We start from the raw sequence: 21,968 nt of genomic DNA, 5'->3' as shown, positions 1-21,968 counted from the left end.
CCATGCCCTCTGTCTACTGACTTCATAGGAAGAGTCACCAGAGTGTCGCTGCTGAGGTAAGTGAACCTTTCAACAAGGCCGACTTTCTCTCCACAGACAGACCCACTGCTCATAACTGTGCCCAAGAAGTCATTAAAGGCCTGGATCTTGGTCTTTATGCAGGACACCCGCAAACCCAGACACTTAGACTCCTCACTCATTCTCTTGAGAGCCCTGATCAGAGCCTCCATTGACTCCACGAAGATCACAGCATCATCGGCAAAGTCAAGATCAGTAAATCTTTATTCATCCCACAGCCACTGAACCCTATGACCCTGCCCAACACTCCGTCCATACAAGCATTGAACAGAGCAGGAGCAAGAACACATCCCTGAAGAACACCAGAATCAACTGCCTCCACTCTGCACAGCACTCACAGTACCAGTGTACAGGCCGGCCATGATGTCCAATAGCTTCGTGGGGGGGATCCTGAAGTCTCAGGATGTCCCACAGGGCAAACTGATCAACTGAGTTAAACGCTTTATGAAAACTGACAAAGGCTACAAAGAACCTCTGCTGATATTCGCATTTACACTCCATGAGAACCCTCAGTGCCAGGATGTGGTCGATGGTAGACTTTTTAGGTGTAAAACCAGACTGCTCCAGCCGCTGATAGGTGAGCAAGTGACCACGGATCCTGTTAAGGATGACCCTAGCAAAGAACGTACCAGGCACTGAGAGCAGTGTTATCCCCCTGTAGTTGTCACAATCCAGGCGATCACCCTTCCCTTTCCAGATAGGAATTACCAGTCCCATTTCCCAGTCAGTTGGGATGACACCTGACTCCCAAATGGAAGTAAAGATTGCCCACAGTGCCAGGAGGACAGCCTTACCACCAGCCTGGAGAAGTTGTCCCAGGATACTGATAATGCTTTGATTCCACTGTCAGCAGGACGTGGGTCACTAGACCACAGATGAGGTGTCACCTGCTCACAGATTCATCTAACAAATGGGTCCTTATCTACCCTCAGAACCCTCATAGCTTCCTCCTCAGTTCCTGGTACAGACTGGAGTTGCCACCAAGTCGTGGGCTGTGACTCCTCTCGATAATATCCAGGATGCCCTGAGAGATGAAACACCTCCTTCTGGGAACACCGGCAACACCAACACAGCCCTCGGTAACCATCAGGGTCTGATCACAGAAGGTCTCCCACATCACATTAGAGTCAGCAGTCACACCCAAGTATGCAAGCTCCTCACAGAAACTACATGCAAACTCATCAGAAACAGCCTGATCTTGGAGTCTGGCCAAGTCCAGCCTCATTCTCCTAGTAGGTGGTAGCCTACTGGATCTAAGCTGAATCTTCAGAGTAGCAACAACAAGTCTGTGGTCTGAATTCACAAACTGGGCAGTTCTGTAGGAGCCTCCAGCATCTGCCCACGAGGATGTTATCGATCCCTTTCACTGCACCACCAGTATTGGAGTACCCAGTCCATGTCCAAGGGCACTGGAACCAGGATCCAGTGATCTGCAGTCCCTGATATTCCGCAAAGTCACAGAACATGGAGCTACTCTCACCCCAGTCTTCAGACCCATGGGGACCGGACAGAATCCTCATAGCCAGCCCTGTCAGTGCCAGTGGTCGCATTGCACAGCATGACATGTAGTAGCATGAGCAAGAGTAGCATGAAATGAGGAATTTCTTATCTCAGCAATTAATTTTAGTAGTTTTAACTGGCAACCTCATAGTGTCCATGGTATTGCTGTGTCGGCCAGGCACTTCAACTCATTTGATTTGTGTCTAGCAGGACACCACAGCTATGGAAATGTGCCCCAGTGATCCCTGTCCCTGTCTGCATTCGGCTCACACTGCATCAGCTTGTGCTGACTTGACAGCAGGCATGAACCTCATCTGTGGCAGCTGCTCACTGGCAGGTCACAGGTCTCAGCTGCTTTTGACGGCCTCTGCAACTATTACTGCTGTTTGGTGCAGCCTTTTCTCTCTAAACCTCGCATAAGTGAAACATTAATGATTGATTAAATTAAATGATTTAAATAAAATTTTAACTATACATGTATATAACAATATATAAATTATTCTACAACTACTGTACAAACCTTACTAGGAAAAATGGTTTGAATGGATGGATGGATAGATGGAAAGAATATTATATAAAACAGCTATCTAAACAAATCTTGACTAACAGAAAGTTAATGTTTAAGATTATATGGTTATAATGTTTATTATTATCAAATAATGTTTGTTATTAATGTATATTAAAGCTGTAAAGTATGTTAGGATGCTAAGATACAGTTACATGCTGCTTATGAATGTTCTATTAATGCATTATTATAAGGCATTATGAAGGTGCAGTTCCTGTAAAGTGTTAGCAAATTATCCACTTTGGTTAAGTTTCCATGAATTGCTGAACATATTTTTATATGTGTTTGCTTTCCATGGGAAAAGGAGAGACTAAGATCTGAACAACAAATACTAATGTGACGTGAAGAGGCAACTGAGCAGGTAATTCCTGGTCTAATTTTGGGCTTAAATTAACACTGCACACTTTCAATAAAATAAGGAATTGTGCAGTGGATATTGCCTGTGTTGCTATGACAGCTGTAAGTGTTTATATTTATGGCAGTGCAAGTGCACCAATGGTTACATCAGAGTCATCATGACTATGAATATATATGTATCAGAATAGTATTACATACAGTGAAGTCAGTTTAATATAGTGGCACCCTGTGTTTGTAGTAATATGAACTTAGTTTAATTTACAAGGTCTGTGGACAAATGGTTTTTCTTTGATTCCAAGTGGGATACCTGGGTGCGGAATGGTCACTGGTCATTGCCTGTAGGATTTCACTGCACCTGTCTCAGTCTGACGTACAACAGAAACCAAAACGTCATATTAAAGACGGATGCTCATCCTCCTGAAGTGGTCCGACCGCTTCAGGAGATTCTGAAAAGTTCGGATCGGGGGGCTGGAATGCCCAGTCCTGTATTCCCTATGTTGTTATGCTGGAATGTGATGGGTTACAACACAATGCATCCCGCCAAAGGTGGAAGGCTGTCCTTTTATCACAGCACTTAATGTGTGACCAGAATACCATGTTTGCAGGGACACTGATTATATAAGGTATGTGCCTTAATTTAAATGAGACACTTCTCTGCTTCCCCATAGTGATGACGGCAGATATTTCTTTGTGGGCGGAGCCATCCGACTGTAGGGAGTACATTGACCTCAGGGAACAGAGGATCACAGGCCCTGTGTGGACCCATGCTGCCTCTACACCTCGCTGCACCAGTAATGCAGAGCCAGCAACTTCTATTCCAAGAATGTGAGGTGGGGCTACAAGGTAAACTGGCGTGGGTGGTACCGCCTGCACCTGGGCAGGGTGAGCATGCGCATGCCTGAGAGCTGTGTGCTGGCGAACAGGTGTGGCACTCATGCTCCTCTCCGGCTACAAGGCCTCCATCCATTGCTGAAAGACCCAAAGGGTCTGCGGCCCCTGGAAGTCTGACTGCTGCCTGTTGAAATCCAGGCCCGTCCAGGTGAAAGCAGGCCCCGGCAATTATCACGTCTACAGGTTTGTCAAGCCAGTCAGCTGCTACTTGGCTTACTGTGCAGGTAACATCCCAAATTAAATGTCTGCTTTATTCTTCTCTTTAGCTTAGTTTTACTGGCTTTACCCAGATTACCACTATTTTCAGATGTGAACACCAAGGTGTGTGGGAAGTGTAGGAGGGATCGGGCCTGTGTTAGTAGGGACAGAATCAATAGATCAAAAAGGAAGCATGTTCTATCAACAACACTTCCTACACGCAGCTTGTGACATGGAACAGCCACAGGCATCCATCAGCTGCCACTTATCCAGGGCACGGTTATGGTTACGGGTACTGCTAGACATTTTGGGCACCATAAAAGCATAGCAATTTGGGCCTCTACCCCACACCAAGTCAAATATGTTCCAAATTTTTTAATGCCCCTGTCACTCAGGGGCCCTTGGAATCATCCTAACTACCTCCCCCCCCCCCCTTTGTGGCACCCCTGGTTAGGGTGCAGCACTAAACACACCCCATACATGGGTATGAGGAACACACTCACACAATGGACAATATAGACCAATTTAGATGACACCAGTTCATCTATCCGCCTGTTTTTGGAGTAAAACTATACATGCAACATCTGCTCACACAGAATGAAGGGCGGGAATCAAACCACAGCCCTACCTCTAACAGGCTACAGTGCTAACCACTCCACCACCCAAAAGAACAGACTGTTTTTATATAACAGCAGAATGGTGCAGTTATATAAAGATGACTGTTTATACTTTATGCTTTCTTGTACAAACACGGACATTTGCATGCACATTTTATGCACATGCATAAAAGAAGCCATATTAAGTTGCAGCAAATCATTTATACAGTAGCAGTGTAATGCACAGAATACATCATCAACATATGTAGAACATACAGAATATTTTGCTTAATGCTTTAATGTCAATGCAAATGTCAGTAAAAATTGATAAGGTTGTTTGGAGGTTCATATCAACGAAATTCTATTAATGAATTAATGAACATCCATCTCTCCAACCATACATCCATCCATCCATCCATCCATCTTATGTAACTGTTTATCCAGTGAAAAACACTTTTCAATAATAGTTACTGAGATTAATGATGCAAGTGCTCTTACTCGTCAAATGGCCAGATAGAAAATCAACGAACAAAGGCGCAAGGGTCTACGTGACCCATACTTACAGTCGCTCCTGGAATAATTCAGCTTCATGCACAATAACCTTTGAGGAGGGGTCACTGCTTATGTAGAAGTAATGAGTCAGACAACCTTATTTTCTTACGTCGGTAATGAGCCAAGTTTGTTCCATCCTCTGGAATATTTCCAAAAGGCATACAGTAATTCTAATTGTGAAAATACCTATTGCTGTTAATATAGGTCTATGTATTATTTGCAATATATGTTTAATTATTCAATGTGTAGAAACTTTTGTTAGCATAAACATGCAAAATGTATCATTCAGTTTTATTTACAAGTGAAATTAGGATAAATTATGACAAATATTGTTTTGGTTGGAAATACAAAAAATAGGAAACTTGGGAAAAAAGTTGTAAAAGTTAATAAAAGTACTAAAGACTGTGCAGTTGTCACGACAGGCGAGCCAAGTGTATGTAAAAGCTGAAACGCAGAAGCAGGCAGCATAACATCATTCACTATAACATGTTACTTCTTCATTTCATGCTGGCTTCCAAATGCTTCTCTTTTCATGTCTCTGCTGCATTTTATTTCAAAATATTAGCATTGCAATGCATCCTAAATAAAAGCAAAATTAATAAATTGTGAAAAAAAAACCTGAGAAATACTTGTTTTTTACTACGTGTAAAGAGAATATGGTGTTATTATTTTATTTAATGTTACTGATAAAATGCAGACATGCTCCACAGCCTTATGTAAAATGGTTGTAAAGGGTGTTATGTGGCTTTGTGTGCATCTCTCACATAGATTTTAATGTCGTTCCCGCTCCACCACCCTTTGTCTGGATCTTTGAGTTGAATAATAGGTAACTTTGCATGCCGATATTCTTTTATGTCCTTCTTTACATTCTTAAATGAGTTAAGTTCATGAGGTCAGGGGCGCCACTACAGATTTTGGGCCCCAGGAAAGCATATCATACTGGGCCCTCAATCCAGACCAATCCAATGTGTCCCAAATTTTTTAGGCCCCCTGTGAATCATGGCCCTTGGAATAACCCTACTCCTTCCCCCACCCGTTACGTAAAAGAGAAAAGAAAAAAACTACATTTTAGTCATACTATTGATCTCATGTATCTCACAGTTAACAATGGGCATGAATTAAAGAAGAGCACATGTAACCATACAACCGACACTCCCTTTATTATATAACCGTCAGCTAGTGCGAATTGCAACAAGGTGGCAAATAGTTTCGACTTGTTGATTGGGGAACCAAAAATGAGACGTTATTTAACGCAATTCATACCAGACTTGAGTCGTTAATTCCGTGAAAGCACATGTATACTAGAAATTTTTCTGGTTAAATTTTAACCATTTAACAATCGTTTTAAAAAGTCATTTCACTTCAAAGTTCATTTCTGGATCAGATCTTTTTCTTGTTCTTATTTTTTACACTACACGCATTTTATTCTGTCATAAAATTAAAGTACATTGTATTAAAATAGGCTCGTAGGATATTACTGTCATACCCGGCTCGTCGGCTCCTCGTGTGTGCCACGCCCCCTGATTACCCACGTGTGCTTCCCTGATTGTTTACAGCTTTGTCTGATAATTTTGCTTAGTCTTGTCCTATTTAAGTCCTGGTCTTACCTGTTTACCCTATCCGTCATTGATGTTCGTCGATGTCCGTACTTCCTGGTTCCCAATAAATCCCCAGTATTTCCCCGTACTACGCTTGCTCGCCTGCTTTCTGCCCGTTTGCCTGCCCGTACGCCTTACCCGTATCCAAGGAACGTGACAATTACACGCTACACTGCTCCTAGGATCTGACGCTGGAGGATCTGTCTACGGGTTCTGTTTTCTATGTTTTAAATACCTCCTGACACCAGAATTTGACTAAATTTGTATGTGGAGTTTTATAAATACTTAGCCGTGCGTATGTACAGCAGAAAGTAAACAACTATAATATATATAATCTTTCAATTGTATAGGCCTAGATTAAAATCTTTGCCGATATAGATAATATATAGATCAATACATTTAATTATGCATTTAATTATGATGTATATTAACACTGACAAACAGAGGAAAGAAACTAATGCTTCGTTTATGGTTAATTAATACACAAGTAATGGAATGTCATTTATGCCCCGTCAAGTAAAATGTTACCGAAAGTTCTTATGAACAAGCTTTTATTATCCACTCATTTTCTTAGAACTGCTGTTCCAGCGCAAGGCCACCAGAAAGGATATCGCTGTGTTTGTGGGAGGAAATTCAGGCAAACACTGGGAGGGCATGCAAACTACGCACGTAGAGCCGGGGCAGGAATAAACAGACCAGGACCTGGGAGGGTGCAAGGTTTCCCACTGAGACATCAATGACTTAAGTAAGTAGGGCAAAAATACGAGCTCGGGCGGATTATTAAGAAGTTTATTTTTCTTTGGCGTTATTTATTTAGCATTTTCTTGTTACAATCCGCTAGATGGCAGATCTGTCACATTCGAGAATAAAACCGTACTATAAACCTAAATCACCTTGGAAGGGCATCCTGGTCAGACGCGCATAACACTAATCTTAAAAACAAAACAAAAAAAGCAGGATCACACACTTTGTCTAGTGCTTATTCTGAACCACCTGCCGACTGCGGCCAGGTATCTTAATATAGTCATCTGCTTAGGGTCAATAGTTATATTAGGGTTTCTGAAAGTTGGCATTTTGAGGGCTACGGCTATTCTGGGCAGTACGGTAAGCGCTCGAAGGTCCGCCTCCGGCCCAGGTGAGGTGGGGCATCGGCCGGCCGAGTAGAAGACGGGAGTCCGCGCGCCCCGTCGCTCTATGTGGGAAGGCGGCGCTGGACTGAGTAACGACAAAGCGGCACTTTTCAGCGGAAATCATAATGAAACCATCCAGCTTCCATATATAGAACTGTTTTTACTTGTGGACCGAGTTTTGAAGTTGCTGAACTAATCAGGGAGCCAGGACTTGAAGCGGTTGGTTTCATTCTTGCGGTGTTTTCTCGTAAATGCATTTTCCAACCATCATTTTAGCTGAAAACAAGTGATAGTCATTTTATTTATCTTGCGGATGTCAAATGTTATCAGGCATCGGGTTACTTATGAAGATGATAGTTATTGCCATCACTTAACGTTTTGCAACATTGCTGAATTTATAAAGTATAATTAATAAAATTCTTATTATCATTATTGCTACTGCTGCTACCACCACCACCATCACATCAACTATTCATCCTGAATCAATTGCGTGGGAAGCATTTCGATTTGTTTTTAATCTGTATAGAAAACAAGATATTACTTAATATAACTCTACATTCTCAGTATCAGTATGGCGGAGCATGAGAGTTTGGAGTTCGGCAAGGCGGATTTTGTGCTTCTTGACAACGTCTCTTTGGATGATTTCATGGCCAATCTCAAACTCAGGTAAGTGCACCAATTCATTCTTTTGACCTACATCCCTTTAAATAGGGGCATTTCGGACGTGTGCAGATGGTGGGGTGTTAGACTGCGGGTTTGATCAGATTTGCATTTTAAATATTACGTGATCTGTCACAATGCTACTGTTTGTTCATAATCTTATGATGGATTGGAATCATCTTCGATATGCAACAAGTGCCACGTTGTCTGAAAATAACAAAGGTTATGTTTTGGGGTTCTGGCAAAGTTCTACTCGTCAGCTGCATTACATGTTGTTTTAATTTGCCGCTACATTTATTAATGCTTAATTATATACTCTGTTTTACAGCGGTAACATTAGTTTAATAGCAGTAAGAGTTTTAGATTCGTAACATTAAACTTTGTGTGAGCGTTTACACCATTCACAGTTATGCAAAAAGACGCACCGATATGAAGACGAGTTTTTTTTCTTTATTTTATTATGTCCAATAATATAAAGAGATGACTGTAAATGGTGAGATGTCAGTGTTTGATTTGTACATTCCTCGCATGGTACATGCTGCACCTGTTAAACCGGTGTCCTGATATGCAGGGCGTGGACCCCGCAGGAATTTCCGTTCACTTTTGTGAGCATCATTCCAATCGTCTGAGCTAAACCCAGTCAGTCTCTTCACTGCTATTTGATAAAATTCAAAATATCTTTATTGTTGTCTCAGGCTCTCATCTCCTTGACGCATGTTTGCACTGAGATGAAAATTCGTTACTATTGGTTGTAGTGCCGCATGTTAAACAAATGAACATAATACCTGAAATGTTAGTAGGGAAAATTTTGTATTGCATATTAAAAGCATATTTGGATTATCATAGTGTAAGGACTGAAGAGACAAAGTATCTATAGCTTATTTCTCTTTGAGCATTTGTATTTGCGGCATAGTTTCAGGGGTTGGTAATTGCAATGATTTTTTTATTCAGATTGTTTCATCGAAACCTATGAAGATCAGCCACTGGCTTGACTGTGTTGCACATGCCCTGATGATTTGGAATCATTAGCTGTTATGGCATAGAAGAGATCATATCGATTGAAGGCAAGGGGGACTGAAATGAGCTAATCTGTGCAGTGAGAGTTAAACGTTCACAAGCAAGCAAATCATCCTTCTGTTCTCAACAGCCAAAGGCAAATTACTGTCTAACAGTGCTGAGGCACCAGCATGTCTAAAACGATGGAAAGTGCCAGTTTATTGGTGAAATGTTATATACAGTGATGGTATAGGGACTGGGATAGTTAGGGACAGCAGGGGGCGTAGTGCTTAAAGGCATTGCAGGGAGTTTGGGCAGTTCTGAATTCCTGCCTCTTGTTGGTTTCCTGTCTTTCTTGCTTTTGTGTAATTTGTAATGGAATGTAGAAAGCAGCTTTTGTCTCTCCGTAATGACTAAAAATGCCAGCTGATCCTGTTGTAATGTCAGGGGTGTCTCGGTCTTTTTATTGGTTATTTTTGTCTTTGTATTTTGCAACAGCTGCATTTTAATCATGTCTAATCTGTATGCTGTTAGTAATAACAGTAGTAACAGTAAAGTATTACAAGTTTTATAAGTATTACAAGTCTGTCTGCTTAATATTTTTTTATAACAAATACCGGTACCTATTAAACTTGCTCATACAGTATTGCCAATTTATTTAAATAAAAACACAAATATTGACATTCTGGCCTGAGATGGACTAAAATCCATTCCATGTATTCTGCTGTCGTAATGCATCCTGGCATCATCTCCAAACTAACAACGCCCCTGTATTGGATGAGTGGTTATGGGACACAGATACGTGGACAGATGTTGACATAAGTTCAATGTCTTGATAGCACAACAGATACTATTCATGTTATTTAAGAAGCTAGATTTTAAATATAAATCCATGTGGTTGGGGGGTAATTCTTGTTCATTTTTTACTGGGAAAAGTGCTTGCAGGGTATTAAAACATATTTAATTAAAAAGTAAATCTAATCATATTTTGGTTCTGGGTTTTGCCTTGTTAACGATGAACAAGGCTGAAGTTCGTCGACATCGAAATATTTCGGTGTGCCCACTTCCCTAGTAGCTAGAACACACGTCATTGCTGGTGTTGCCCCGGCAGCCAGTGCAGTGGCTGTTTACGCAGGGTGTGACCTGCTGCTTCTTCGTGCCTCTGCGCACACCCACCAGGAAGGGGAAGGAAAGAGACGCCGAATGCGAGAGGTCTGGGAAATACGTCTGAGTGGCATGTGCATCTCAGTAGATGAGTCACTACTTTGGCTCCGTTATATGAAATTGAGATTCATTCAGTTGACTGAATGGGCACATCTGCATGCTTTTTAATTCACCTTAACTGCGTGCTATCCAAGTCAATGCCTGGATAAAATTGAATAAAATTTTGGGGCGGCATGGTGGTGCAGTGGTTAGCACTCTTGCCTCACACCTCTGGGACCCGGGTTCGAGTCTCTGCCTGGGTCACATGTGTGTGGAGTTTGCATGTTCTCCCCATGTCGTCGTGGGGTTTCCTCCGGTTTCCCCCCACAGTCCAAAAACATGCTGTGGCTAATTGGAGTTACTAAATTGCCTGTAGGAGTGCATGTGTGAGTGACTGGTGTGTGAGTGTGCCCTGCGATGGGCTGGGCCACCATCCAGGGTTGTTCCCTGCCTTGTGCCCATTGCTTCCGGGATAGGCTCCGGACCCCCCGCGACCCAATTGGATAAGCGGTTTGGAAAATGGATGGATGGATGGAATGCATGTGTGAGTGAATGGTGTGTGAGTGGGCCCTGTAATGGGCTGGCCCCCCATCCTGGGTTGTTCCCTGCCTCGTGCCCATTTCTTCCGGGATAGGCTCCAGACCCTCTGTGACCCAGTAGGATAAGTGTTTTGGAAAATGGATGGATGACCAGGGTTTAAATATAGACGTAGCCAAGCTCCGCCTCTTTATGGCCAAACCCCACCTTTCCGGATAGTAGCTCCGCCTCCATCAACATGACCCTTTTTTCATAATGTGCCAAAATTTAGTAAAGGATTCAAAGGAAACGGTTTAATAAAGAGTAAGTTTTGTGCTAAAAAATATGGTTTTTCATCAGCTCTAATGTTACCTTTCATTAGCAGCTCTGGCCAGACATTTATTTCATGAGTGGATGAGAGATTCCTAAATGGCGCCTTGAATTTTGTCCTGTGTTTTTGTATTTTATTTCGTATTTTATTACTGTACTGCTGCCAAAACTTCTCTTGCATATCTTACCACTAGCAGTGTAGCTAGTAAGAAGTAATCTGTGAATAACTTGATATTTGAATGCGTTTTCGCTGAGACATTACAAATAAATATGACTAGTAGTGATGAGCTATTTTAGTGCACTTTTAATAACAATTACAAATTATGTTAAAAAAAATCAAGTAGTATTTATAGCCACGCCATTTGCACAACTTTTTGATCATATACTTGACTTTATTTTATATTTCTTTAAAGTGGTAATACAGCATACCAACAAATTCACATATTGCATCATAAATACATGTGATAATTAATAAACTAATGCACAAACCGGCTTATTCAGGATGCCCCCCACCCCATACTTCACTGGGCTCCCCTTCCTCTCTGATTCTGATTTAACCCTTGATTCAACTTGGTAATAACAGTTAACAAGTATCTCTAATGTTGAAGCAGAGTAACTCATGCGACACTTGAATTTCGTTTCCACACTGTAACCCATGATCTGGTCTTATCCGGAAATATGAAGATGCGTATGGGATGATGGTGTGATGTCCTGTTATCGTACTTTGCCTGTACAGTACATTTTGTATGATATTTTGAAAAATGGCTAAAAGCACCAAGGGAAACAGTAAAGGTGATTGACGTAACTGTTTACATTTGACAATCGACAGTGTTGCTGTTGTTTGTATTAAATACGTTAATATAAAGATAAATACTAGAGTTTGTTTATAACAATGATGTCATTGATATTGTGTAATGCATAACAAAGCAGCACAATGTTTTTGAGATGGAAAAAAATTATTGTGGAGGGAAAAGAGCAATTGATTAGCAATGAACACCTATATGGGGAAGTCGGCCTTGTACATTTACACTCTGTATTTCACTGCTGATTCTGTGCAGACATATTCAGTACCCAGTATGCCCTACGACTGTTAGACTGTGCCTAGATGCTCTTGCTTATTCCCCAAAGCGGTCAGTGTGGCCTCTTTTTAACCTCTGCAGAATAGTGCAGAATGACTCTTGCTGTACTTTGGTCATTCAAGGATAACATTTTCCACTGGACACCGGATGGCTGTGACTTCTGCTCTGCTGCTATTAAAATGTAAGCCAGGTCTTACTGTAATGCCAATATTTAACAGTTCATTTTATTTCTGTCCTCTGAAAGAACAGCTGGTACTTTGTACATGCTGTGGATCTAGATCTTGCATATCTGAAGAGAGTCTTTTTTAAGGGACCTGTTTTTAATGCCTCTTAAGGTACCAATTATACCTTGTTTTATAGAGCGGCGAGTTATATAATTAGAAATGATTCTATTTCTTTCCTGGAGAAACATCTTATTGTCTAAGTAACTTCACATAGCTGTAATAGACAGACTATATTTGTAGATGGCACACTAGTATTAATCTATATAAATAGCAGTAGTATAAAAACATATGTTACCATCATCTGAAACAAACTAATTTTACTGTATTCTGCTATTATACATGCAAAGAGGAAAAAACCCAGTATCCATCCATTCAGAGGACAGAGATAGAATATACACTTAGAGGACAATGTGCAACACACACAGTAAGCCTAATTACTGGGATATAACAATCTTATCTGTTGTTGGGCCACTTCCTTGTTGGTGGTAAGGAATTCACATGGTGTAAAGCAAACAAGGCAAGTGTCTGCTGGATTTCACAGAATCTATGCACTGGATTATGGTAATAGATGTTAGGCTGAGGCATGAGGAAATCCTATCAAGTCAGCCTTAGTTTGTTAATATTACCCTACAGTGTAAATAATTGTCGCAGGAGTGATCAAAACAGGCTGCCTTCAACCTGGGTGCATCATTGACCAGTTAATCCGAGGAGAAAATGTAATAGAGGCATTCAGCTGTTTAGGGAAATCTTGTGTTCTTGTCTTGTTGAAGCTGTCATTGGGACCAAGAGGTACATGTATATCCAGTTCACTGCTAGATAGATTGTTTGCTGTTTCTTTGCTTTCCATTATGGACAGTCATCTATTCACATTGATACTGTGGTTAGCATGGTGGGCTCAGACCTCCACAGACGGGGGCTTGAGTCTCCGCCTTGACTCTGTGTGAGTGCAGTATGTATTTCCTCCCTGTGTCATTATGGGACTTCATCTAGGTTCTCTCCTTTCACCCCCAAAGTCAAAAGTTTTGTATTTAGCTAAGTATCAGGAAAGCATTGCTGGATTTCCTTGGGTATATCCTCAAGTATATTTGTCCACTTGAGGTTCTTTTTTTTGTGTTTGGTACCAGGTGCCAAACCTTTGCAATAGAACCTGACACCTCAGTCATGTCTTAAAGTCCATGACAGATCGGCGCTCTGTGTCTCTCTCTCTCTCTCGTTCCGGCTGCTCAGACTTGCTCACGGCTCTATCGTGCGTCATGGCAACCGATGCCTATGCGGCCATTAAGAGCAAAACAGGCACAGGGTAAATCTTTGTGTGCGGCTCAGGTGGGGCACGTGATGGGGAGGGGCGCTCGGAGGTCACGCTTAGGTGTTTGGCGAAGACCGCTTCTGCAAGCAGCGTGTTTCTGCCGTGTGAGCTGCCCCTATCAACAGGCTTCTTTGTATGCTGATGGTTTAACGTGCAATTTGCTAAGTCTAGTGTGACAGTACAGCCATTTTGGCCTGGGGCTGCCCACCCCCCTTGCCTGATCACCCAGTTTCCCTGCCCTTTGTCCCACCCTTGGTAGAATAAGAGAAAATGCAAGGGAACACTCTATTCTGAGAGAAGCCACCAGTCCCACATGGCCACAGCTAATTTTAGCTTTAAAATACAGAGTGCACTCTTATTAAATCTCTAAGAGTCCCTTATTAAAACTTTTCACTTTGTGGGTTTCTTCAGGGCTTCGTGGGAAGTGTTTATAGCTAAAATGCTTTTTTAACGATTTTTGCTTGGGGTTTGTTTGCATGAGCTACCCTGCCCTCAGTCCAAATGTACGCAAACGCAAGAAGAACGTTAAAGTGGACATAGCTTTGAGTGTTCGGATTAAGGGAGTCAGAATTATAATGGAGAGCAGGAATAAAATTTAAAATAAAATGTATGTGTGTAATTACGTATGTATGTCTATTTAATTAGTTACCTATGTATTATATTGTATTTATTTATTTATTTTGTAAGATTAGCCCTTGTGCTGCACCTTGGGAAAATTAATGATTTAATATTAATAGTTATCATTCATGTGTTATTCACTGTATTTCTTGAGGAATGCAAAATAAGGCAGTGAGTCCTTGGGACGCACTGAATTGGAGATTTTTTGGAAGGGGGTTACCGCTGGTAGACTGTAAATGAGCCTCCCAGTTCTCTATAGTTCCAGTGTCCCATTTCATTAGAGCCCACTACGACAGGAACCCTGTGCCTCTTTCCCAAAAAGGAGGAGAAAAGTCTTGCTATGGCTGAAAAAATGTCTCTTCCCCCAAAGGGACCTTCATATGGACAAATTTTTAAAAACAGTTCCTTTTCTCCCTCTCTCTTGCAATGAAAAGGCCAGTCTTGCCGCAGGAATTTCCACACAGCCCCCTGTAATCTGAAACGCATTACCAGCCTTGCATAAACAAGGCCCGTGTTCTTGAGACGAGCCTTCTTCCTAAAATAAGCGCCCCGCCACGCAGACGTCTCCCTCGTTGACTGTGTTCCTTGGCTGACGGGCGCGTGCCGTCCGTTCTCATTTTGGCCCGTGCTGTGTTGCCTCTCTCTTCCATTTCATACTTTTTAAGCTTACCTGTTCTCTGAACTTGTTCTTTACCCCCTCCCCCGCTTACGCCATCGACAGCCATCTCCACCGCACGACGAACTGGCTTAGACCGTTTCCATAAAAGGCATTAAGTAGTTTAATGTTTAGCATTAGCACTAGCTGCACTAGCATCAGTTAACTGTTCCTATCTCTCCATCCAAGTAGGAACCTCATATACTGACAGACTGCTGGTCAAAAACTGGAATTTAATTACTGGATTGTCTGGCAGTTTGGGCACATGGAACATTGATTCCTCACTGTTATGGGTATCATGGTCATGTGCTTATTCTCCTTTTGCTTTAAATGTGTGTGGTTTTCCTGGAGATTTCTACAGTGCCAACATACAAACATCTTAGTAACTGAAGCATTACACCCTTTCCCGGGTTATACTTAGGCTTAGTTTCTCTGTGCGCATTTTTTCTACGGACTATAAAGTTTTGGATACAAAAGAGGCGGTCTTTCCCAGAACACAACGGTCTTTCTGTCTGCTGACTGGACCTCCTTTGTATTGTTGTGGTCCGCCTTGTGGCACTCATAGACGTAGGGCCTCAGTCCTCCTTTCGGTCTCCCATCTATCAGAGGCTGACCCGCCTTTTCCAGACCTGGGTGTGATTATTACGGCTCTTGTGCTGCCATCATCCCAGCCCCGTTCCCTGCATGGTCCTTGCTGACACGTTTCCACCACCAGTTACAGATGTTTCCTGAAATAGCCGCTGCGTAACGTCTGAGTTTGTTGTTTTTTTTTTTCTTTCTTTCTTTCTGGGCTGACGTCGCATCTGTTCTTTCACTCTAAGTCGGTGTAAGTAATGGCCCGGAGTGTTAATGCGTGAGCTAGCTTATTGGACAGTGCCAGGGCCTAACTGAACACCCACATCTCCCTGAGCTTTTTTTTTTGTTACGTTCTGGATCTCTGTCTGACAATGTTCCCCCACCCCTCACTACCCCACCCCATAGCCTTCTTCCTGACTCCGATTAGTCAACAGTTTGAGCTCAGAGTGGGCAGGGCTGATCTGAATGTAGCTCTGATCTCAGTCAGACAATAGGATGCCAGGACAAACAACAGGAGCAGCCATCAGATTCTGTTAAGCAGAAGGTTTATTTCTGGCTCTGGTTTCCCAAACATTCAGAGCTATTACACATGTCCACACAAGGGCACAGCCATCAGACTGCTTCCAGTATTAGTCCCTCACTCCGTACCACAGTATCTGTTCCGCTGTGATACAGACCCATTAGTAAAGCATTGTAGATGTGTAGACGTATTTTGTGGGTGTGTGACAGTATTTCAGGCCTGTGTGCAGCTGACGATGGAATGATCTGCTGACCGAAAAGCAAGTTTACCGCTGGGACTACACCTCTTTATCTTCCTGAAGAGGAGAATCGCCAAGCTCATGCCCATCACAACAGAACGATTCAGGTTTATCAGATGCGGGCAGACAGCATTGAGTTCAGAGATGGGTGGTATGTGCCTTGGGAGTTGGATTGTTTTAAGATTCTTTGTACCTTGGAATTCTTTGATTCCCTTGGATTGGGATTGTTGTACAGGCAAAAAAAATAAATAAATACTGGAAGTCCCAACAGCCTACGTGATTCGCCAGACATAAACGGTTTAAGAAGCATGACTGTGAGGTTTTTTTTTTTTTACCTTAAATCAGGTGGAGGTTTAAGGGCAGCCAGGCTTGCACCTTGTTCTAAGGTATGCTTTATGTTTTGGAGCATAAATAAGGAATTCCATTTGATGCACTGGACTAAAATATACGTAGATGTTAGACGGTCAGCTTCATTGACAGTAGGGTACATTGACCAAATAATGACAGTGCTCAGTGGCTGAGTTCTGCCACTATTGTCTCACACTTACTGGGCTGGAGGGTTGAATCCTGCCACCATTCTGAGTGTGAAGAGTTGACATGTTCTCGCCTTGTTGTGCCTGTTTCCTTCAGGTACTTCAGTTTTCTCACACAGGTAGGCTCACTGGCGTCTATAAATTACCCATAGGTTGTGTGAGAATTAAATTCCAGTCCATTTTCCAGTGAAATGGACAAGCATTCCATCCAGGGTGTACCCCAGCCGTGTGCCCTGTGATGGACCGGCATCCCGTCCAGGGTGTACCACAGCCGTGTGCCCTGTGATGGACCGGCATCCCGTCCAGGGTGTACCCCAGCCGTGTGCCCTGTGATGGACCGGCATCCCGTCCAGGGTGTACCCCAGCCGTGTGCCCTGTGATGGACCGGCATCCCGTCCAGGGTGTACCCCAGCCGTGTGCCCTGTGATGGACCGGCATCCCGTCCAGGGTGTACCCCAGCCGTGTGCCCTGTGATGGACCGGCATCCCGTCCAGGGTGTACCCCAGCCGTGTGCCCTGTGATGGACCGGCATCCCGTCCAGGGTGTACCCCAGCCGTGTGCCCTGTGATGGACCGGCATCCCGTCCAGGGTGTACCACAGCCGTGTGCCCTGTGATGGACCGGCATCCCGTCCAGGGTGTACCCCAGCCGTGTGCCCTGTGATGGACCGGCATCCCGTCCAGGGTGTACCACAGCCGTGTGCCCTGTGATGGACCGGCATCCCGTCCAGGGTGTACCCCAGCCGTGTGCCCTGTGATGGACCGGCATCCCGTCCAGGGTGTACCCCAGCCGTGTGCCCTGTGATGGACCGGCATCCCGTCCAGGGTGTACCCCAGCCGTGTGCCCTGTGATGGACCGGCATCCCGTCCAGGGTGTACCCCAGCCGTGTGCCCTGTGATGGACCGGCATCCCGTCCAGGGTGTACCCCAGCCGTGTGCCCTGTGATGGACCGGCATCCCGTCCAGGGTGTACCACAGCCGTGTGCCCTGTGATGGACCGGCATCCCGTCCAGGGTGTACCCCAGCCGTGTGCCCTGTGATGGACCGGCATCCCGTCCAGGGTGTACCCCAGCCGTGTGCCCTGTGATGGACCGGCATCCCATCCAGGGTGTACCCCAGCCGTGTGCCCTGTGTTGCCTGGGATAGGGTGACCCTGACTAGGGCGGGCAGTTAGATGGATGGGATTAAAATTTTTCTTAAAAGCAATACATTTGAAAATAGTCTACTCTGCTTTCACAACTACTCTTACAACCCCAAATCAGAAAAAGTTGGGACAGGGTGGAAGAATGGAATGCATGGCAAGAATGGATGTTTATTTACAAATCAGATGATGTTGACCAAAAAATACATGAATTATCTTGTGTTCATACTGTCTGCAATGAAATAAAAGTTAAGGGACATTTGTGAATTACTGCTTTATTTTTTTATTCACATTTTCCACCCTGTCCCAACTTTTTCTGATTTGGGGTTGTACAATGAATTAAAGTATTTCTTTTTTCTTTTTTTGAAATGCATGCTGATGCTATTGCAGATTAGCTGCAATCCCGCCGCCACGCCCCTCTCAAACTCCGAGATGGCTGTCTGCGTGTTTGTATTAGGTCAGGCCACTAGGCCTTGCTGGGTGTTTCTGTACACATAAGCGGTGAGTCATTTCTAACAAAAGCATCTGGTCAATGAATGAAACTAGCCTGTCCATATATTACCCTGCCTCCAACCGGAACTGTCGCCCTTGCACTTACCATACCTATGACCTTGTCACCTTTGACCCTATCAGCGGATTTGACGGGGCCATAATCATGATTGCACCACCTGGACAGGAAATGAGTTGGAAAAATCGTGAAGCACAGGCCAGCACTGGCGCCATGTCCTGGTTCATCAGCTCAAAATTAGCTATTGAGTCATGTTTAGCAGAACAAAAAGATGTTGTATCTTGGCTGTGAACAGTGAGGGTTTGTGCATCGTCACACTGTGTTCACTCTGTGACCTGTGCTCTGCCGTGTATACAGTATGTCTTTCACATCAAGTTCTTCGTTCAGAACATCCAGATGAACAGCTGCCTGTGAGACGTCGCCGTCCTCAGAAGGTGTCTGATTGCTCATGTTGGGGCATAGCTTCGCAGTGGGAAAGTCGCATTTTAATTGGCAGCTGCCATTGAAAGCAATTTGGATTGTTTTGCATCCCTTGACTGCAGTGTGTGGATATCACGTTACTGTGTTTGATTGCAATCTGCTGCTGTTCTGTGTTTATTGAATGGTAAAGTTTGAAGAGGTTCGATATTGAAATCGCGTGCTCTATTGACACGCTTGTTTGCAGAGGAAATAAGAACTGGGAATGTGTCGATATCAGCGTTCACCAACCTGGTCCTCAGGAACCTCCTGGCTACACCATGTTTTTGCTCCCTCCCAGACGGTCCAGGTTTTTTATTTCTGTGGGTCTACAAGGACCGGGTTGGGAAACACTGGATATAATTGGATGGTTAAGGGGCTTAGTGATCTTAAACCCCCAGTTTGTCCCTCCTGGATTCACAGTGGAAATTCTTGTTCCCTCTCCTCCATCTTTAGTTGTGTCACAGGTACTTCATCAGATTATGCAGTGTTGATTGCTTTTTGGTGTCTGTTTGCGAAGCTGTTCCTCGTGCTAATTGGTTTTTTGGAATGTCTGATTTTGCGACACATGTTAAGTATTATGGAAACCACTGACGCCTGTAAAAACGAAGACTCTGTTAAAGGAAAGCAGACTTTGGAAGAAGACCGGCAGCTGTGGATGTCTCTGCGTGCCATGATGACCTGGTCCTCATTTTCTCCCTCGCTGTTACTGCCTTCGGAAGAGGATGAATTCCCCAGCTCTCTGCCTGCTTTTATTTTAGCTTTCCTTGGGCGCGCATGCAAACCAAAACTACGAAATGGAGAGGACGCTTTCCTCCACAGCTTGTGACCTTGCTCTTCACTAAACACTGAATGGTGACCCTTAAAAGCAAGAATAAATGTTTGTTTTTAAATGCTGTGGAGCTATACAATGCTGTCGATCTGGATTGTTACCCAACTTGTTTGCTTGTTAGATTGTTTCCGCTTTTCTCGCTGTGAGGGTGTATTGCACAGAGATCCTTTGAGCTCCCTGATCTCAGCCAAACAAAGCTGAAAGCGCTGGGCGTGCCTGGCTGACCATGTGCTGCACTGCGGCCTGCTTACCGATGGTCAGACGATACTGTGCCTCTCGCAGCTGGGCTCTGGTCTCTACTTCTGCTTAAGAATTTGGGTTTTCCAGTAAGAATAGCAGATGAGCGATGGCTGGATGCATCAGCGGCGGGACTAAATGGTAGAATGATGACTGGAAGGAGGGGGTGGGCATGGGGCCGGTGGCTTTGCTCTCTCCTGCCGGGTGGGGGAGGGGTTAGAGAGAGAGAGAAAGAGAGAGAGAGAAAGAGAGAGAGAGGTCAGTTAAGTTATAGTTTTATGGAATTAGGCAATGGGGAGGAAACTTAAAGGAGAAAATTAACGGAGTGGGGAAAATGCAAAGCTGAGAAGAATTTGGGGAATAATTTCAAGGAAGAGAGAGGGAGAGCGTGCCACCTAGCTGTGGACGACACCGGCCGTGCACCACAGACGATAAGTGGGACCAGCTGTGGGAGGAAGTGTGTCTGGAAGGGCAGGAAATGCCCTGAGCGGCTGGGCACCACCCTGCAGCAGCCTCCAGCTGGCCGGCGTCTGCTGGCGGCCCCAAGAGTGGAGGCTGCTCGCCTTGAGGAGCTACTGTTTTCCCCGCCAGCCGCCCGCCCTCGTCCTCGGCTTGCTCCCAGACTCCGTATCCAAATCCATATGCCTGTAAAGTTACGTAATGTTTAAAAGAAGACAGACTGCATGTGTCCCATCATATGGTTTGTCTTTCCTGTCTCGCACGGGAAGGAGAGCCACAGAAAAGCAGGTGGATCTGCAGCTGGTGACCTTTGACCTTATTGGAGTACTGGGTTTTATTTAAGTAGAAGTACTAATAAACAAACAAGGGGGACTGTTCCCCCCCCCCCACACCCCCCAAGATTCTTGTGTCCACACAGTCAGAAAATATCATTTTCCTTTCATTCATTTTTCAGTTTAATGCTATACTCTCTGTACTTTAGCTCTGTACTCTGACCCTTTTAAAAGTAACTACAGATATATTTATAACTTAGTCTTTGTTCTTGCTTTTATTAACGTGTAAAGAAGTAGAATAGGTCAGGATCATCTTTACCTGGTTTCTGAAACCCAAGCTGTAATGAATATTCGTGTGGTTGGCTGTCCATTCTGCGGCCTCTCTGTTACAGCCCTGTTTGGGTCCCGTAGACTGAATCGCAGTTCTGACCTTTGCCGTGACCATCTGACGTGTCATTGTGTGCGGCCCGGCGAGGGCGAGCTCGGCAGGTAGTGGGGGGGGGGGTGTGTGCGAGCCAGGCACACAGGCTGCCAATTGAACGCGCCGAACAATGGAGTGGGTGCCCTGCGGCATACTGCCTGGCCCCCAGCCACAAAGGGCCTTTTCATGGGCAGCGGGGGGCAGCCAGGCAGGCAGTGCCACCGGCAGCCCGGCCGCGTGTCGTCACTGGAGTGCAGTGGCCTCTCTCTGCGTCACCTGCCATCGCTTGAACGTGATCTCCCAGCACCTGCCTAAAAACAGAGATATTAAAAAATAAATATTAGTCTCCTCAAATAATAATTTAATACCCAGCATGTTTTACTTTTAATTTGTATGAGTAGGCTTCAGTATTAGGCTTCCAGCTTGAGACAATATTAACACGGCAGTTTGCTCACCGGCCAGCTGCTTCCCTGTGTGCTGAAGCTGAGTGCGGGCATGGGGGGAATTAGGCTGGGTGGGGGCAGAATCTGGGACGAGAGAGCACACTTACAAGAGGCATCTGCTGAAAGTGAAACCCCTGCAGAGCCCTGCGTCTGTGCTTTGCTGAGGCTCATGGGAAAGTGCGTCACAGGTCCGGTGTCGTCCTGGTGAGACACCTGCAGAGTCCGACTGGGCCCTGCGCACTCGCTGACTGGTCAGGATCTGCAGCTGAGCTTCCTTCCCCC

At 44.3% G+C, this 21,968-nt stretch overlaps 1 protein-coding gene across 3 annotated transcripts in view; it reads left to right on the top strand.

Moving 5' to 3' along the window:
- Positions 1–6,426: 6,426 nt before the first annotated feature.
- myo1d (myosin 1D) overlaps positions 6,427–21,968 on the top strand; it is an 84,759-nt gene continuing 69,217 nt past the window's right edge. Inside the window, exons 1-3 of one of the 3 annotated variants that reach the window (XM_049015191.1) lie at positions 6,427–6,598; positions 6,910–7,080; positions 8,030–8,131. In XM_049015191.1, coding sequence (XP_048871148.1) covers positions 8,037–8,131 — 95 coding nt within the window. In that variant the 5' untranslated portion in view covers positions 6,427–6,598; positions 6,910–7,080; positions 8,030–8,036. Of the gene's footprint in view, positions 6,599–6,909; positions 7,081–7,188; positions 7,685–8,029; positions 8,132–21,968 lie in introns of those variants that run through there. The other 2 variants (XM_049015192.1, XM_049015190.1) reach the window with 2 other exon arrangements.

The sequence above is a fragment of the Brienomyrus brachyistius genome, chromosome 5, assembly GCF_023856365.1.
Source record: "Brienomyrus brachyistius isolate T26 chromosome 5, BBRACH_0.4, whole genome shotgun sequence".
NCBI classification, from domain to species: Eukaryota; Metazoa; Chordata; class Actinopteri; order Osteoglossiformes; family Mormyridae; genus Brienomyrus; species Brienomyrus brachyistius.
The sequence above is the reverse complement of the archived record's forward strand: the minus strand, read 5'-3'. Positions and strand labels throughout refer to the sequence as shown.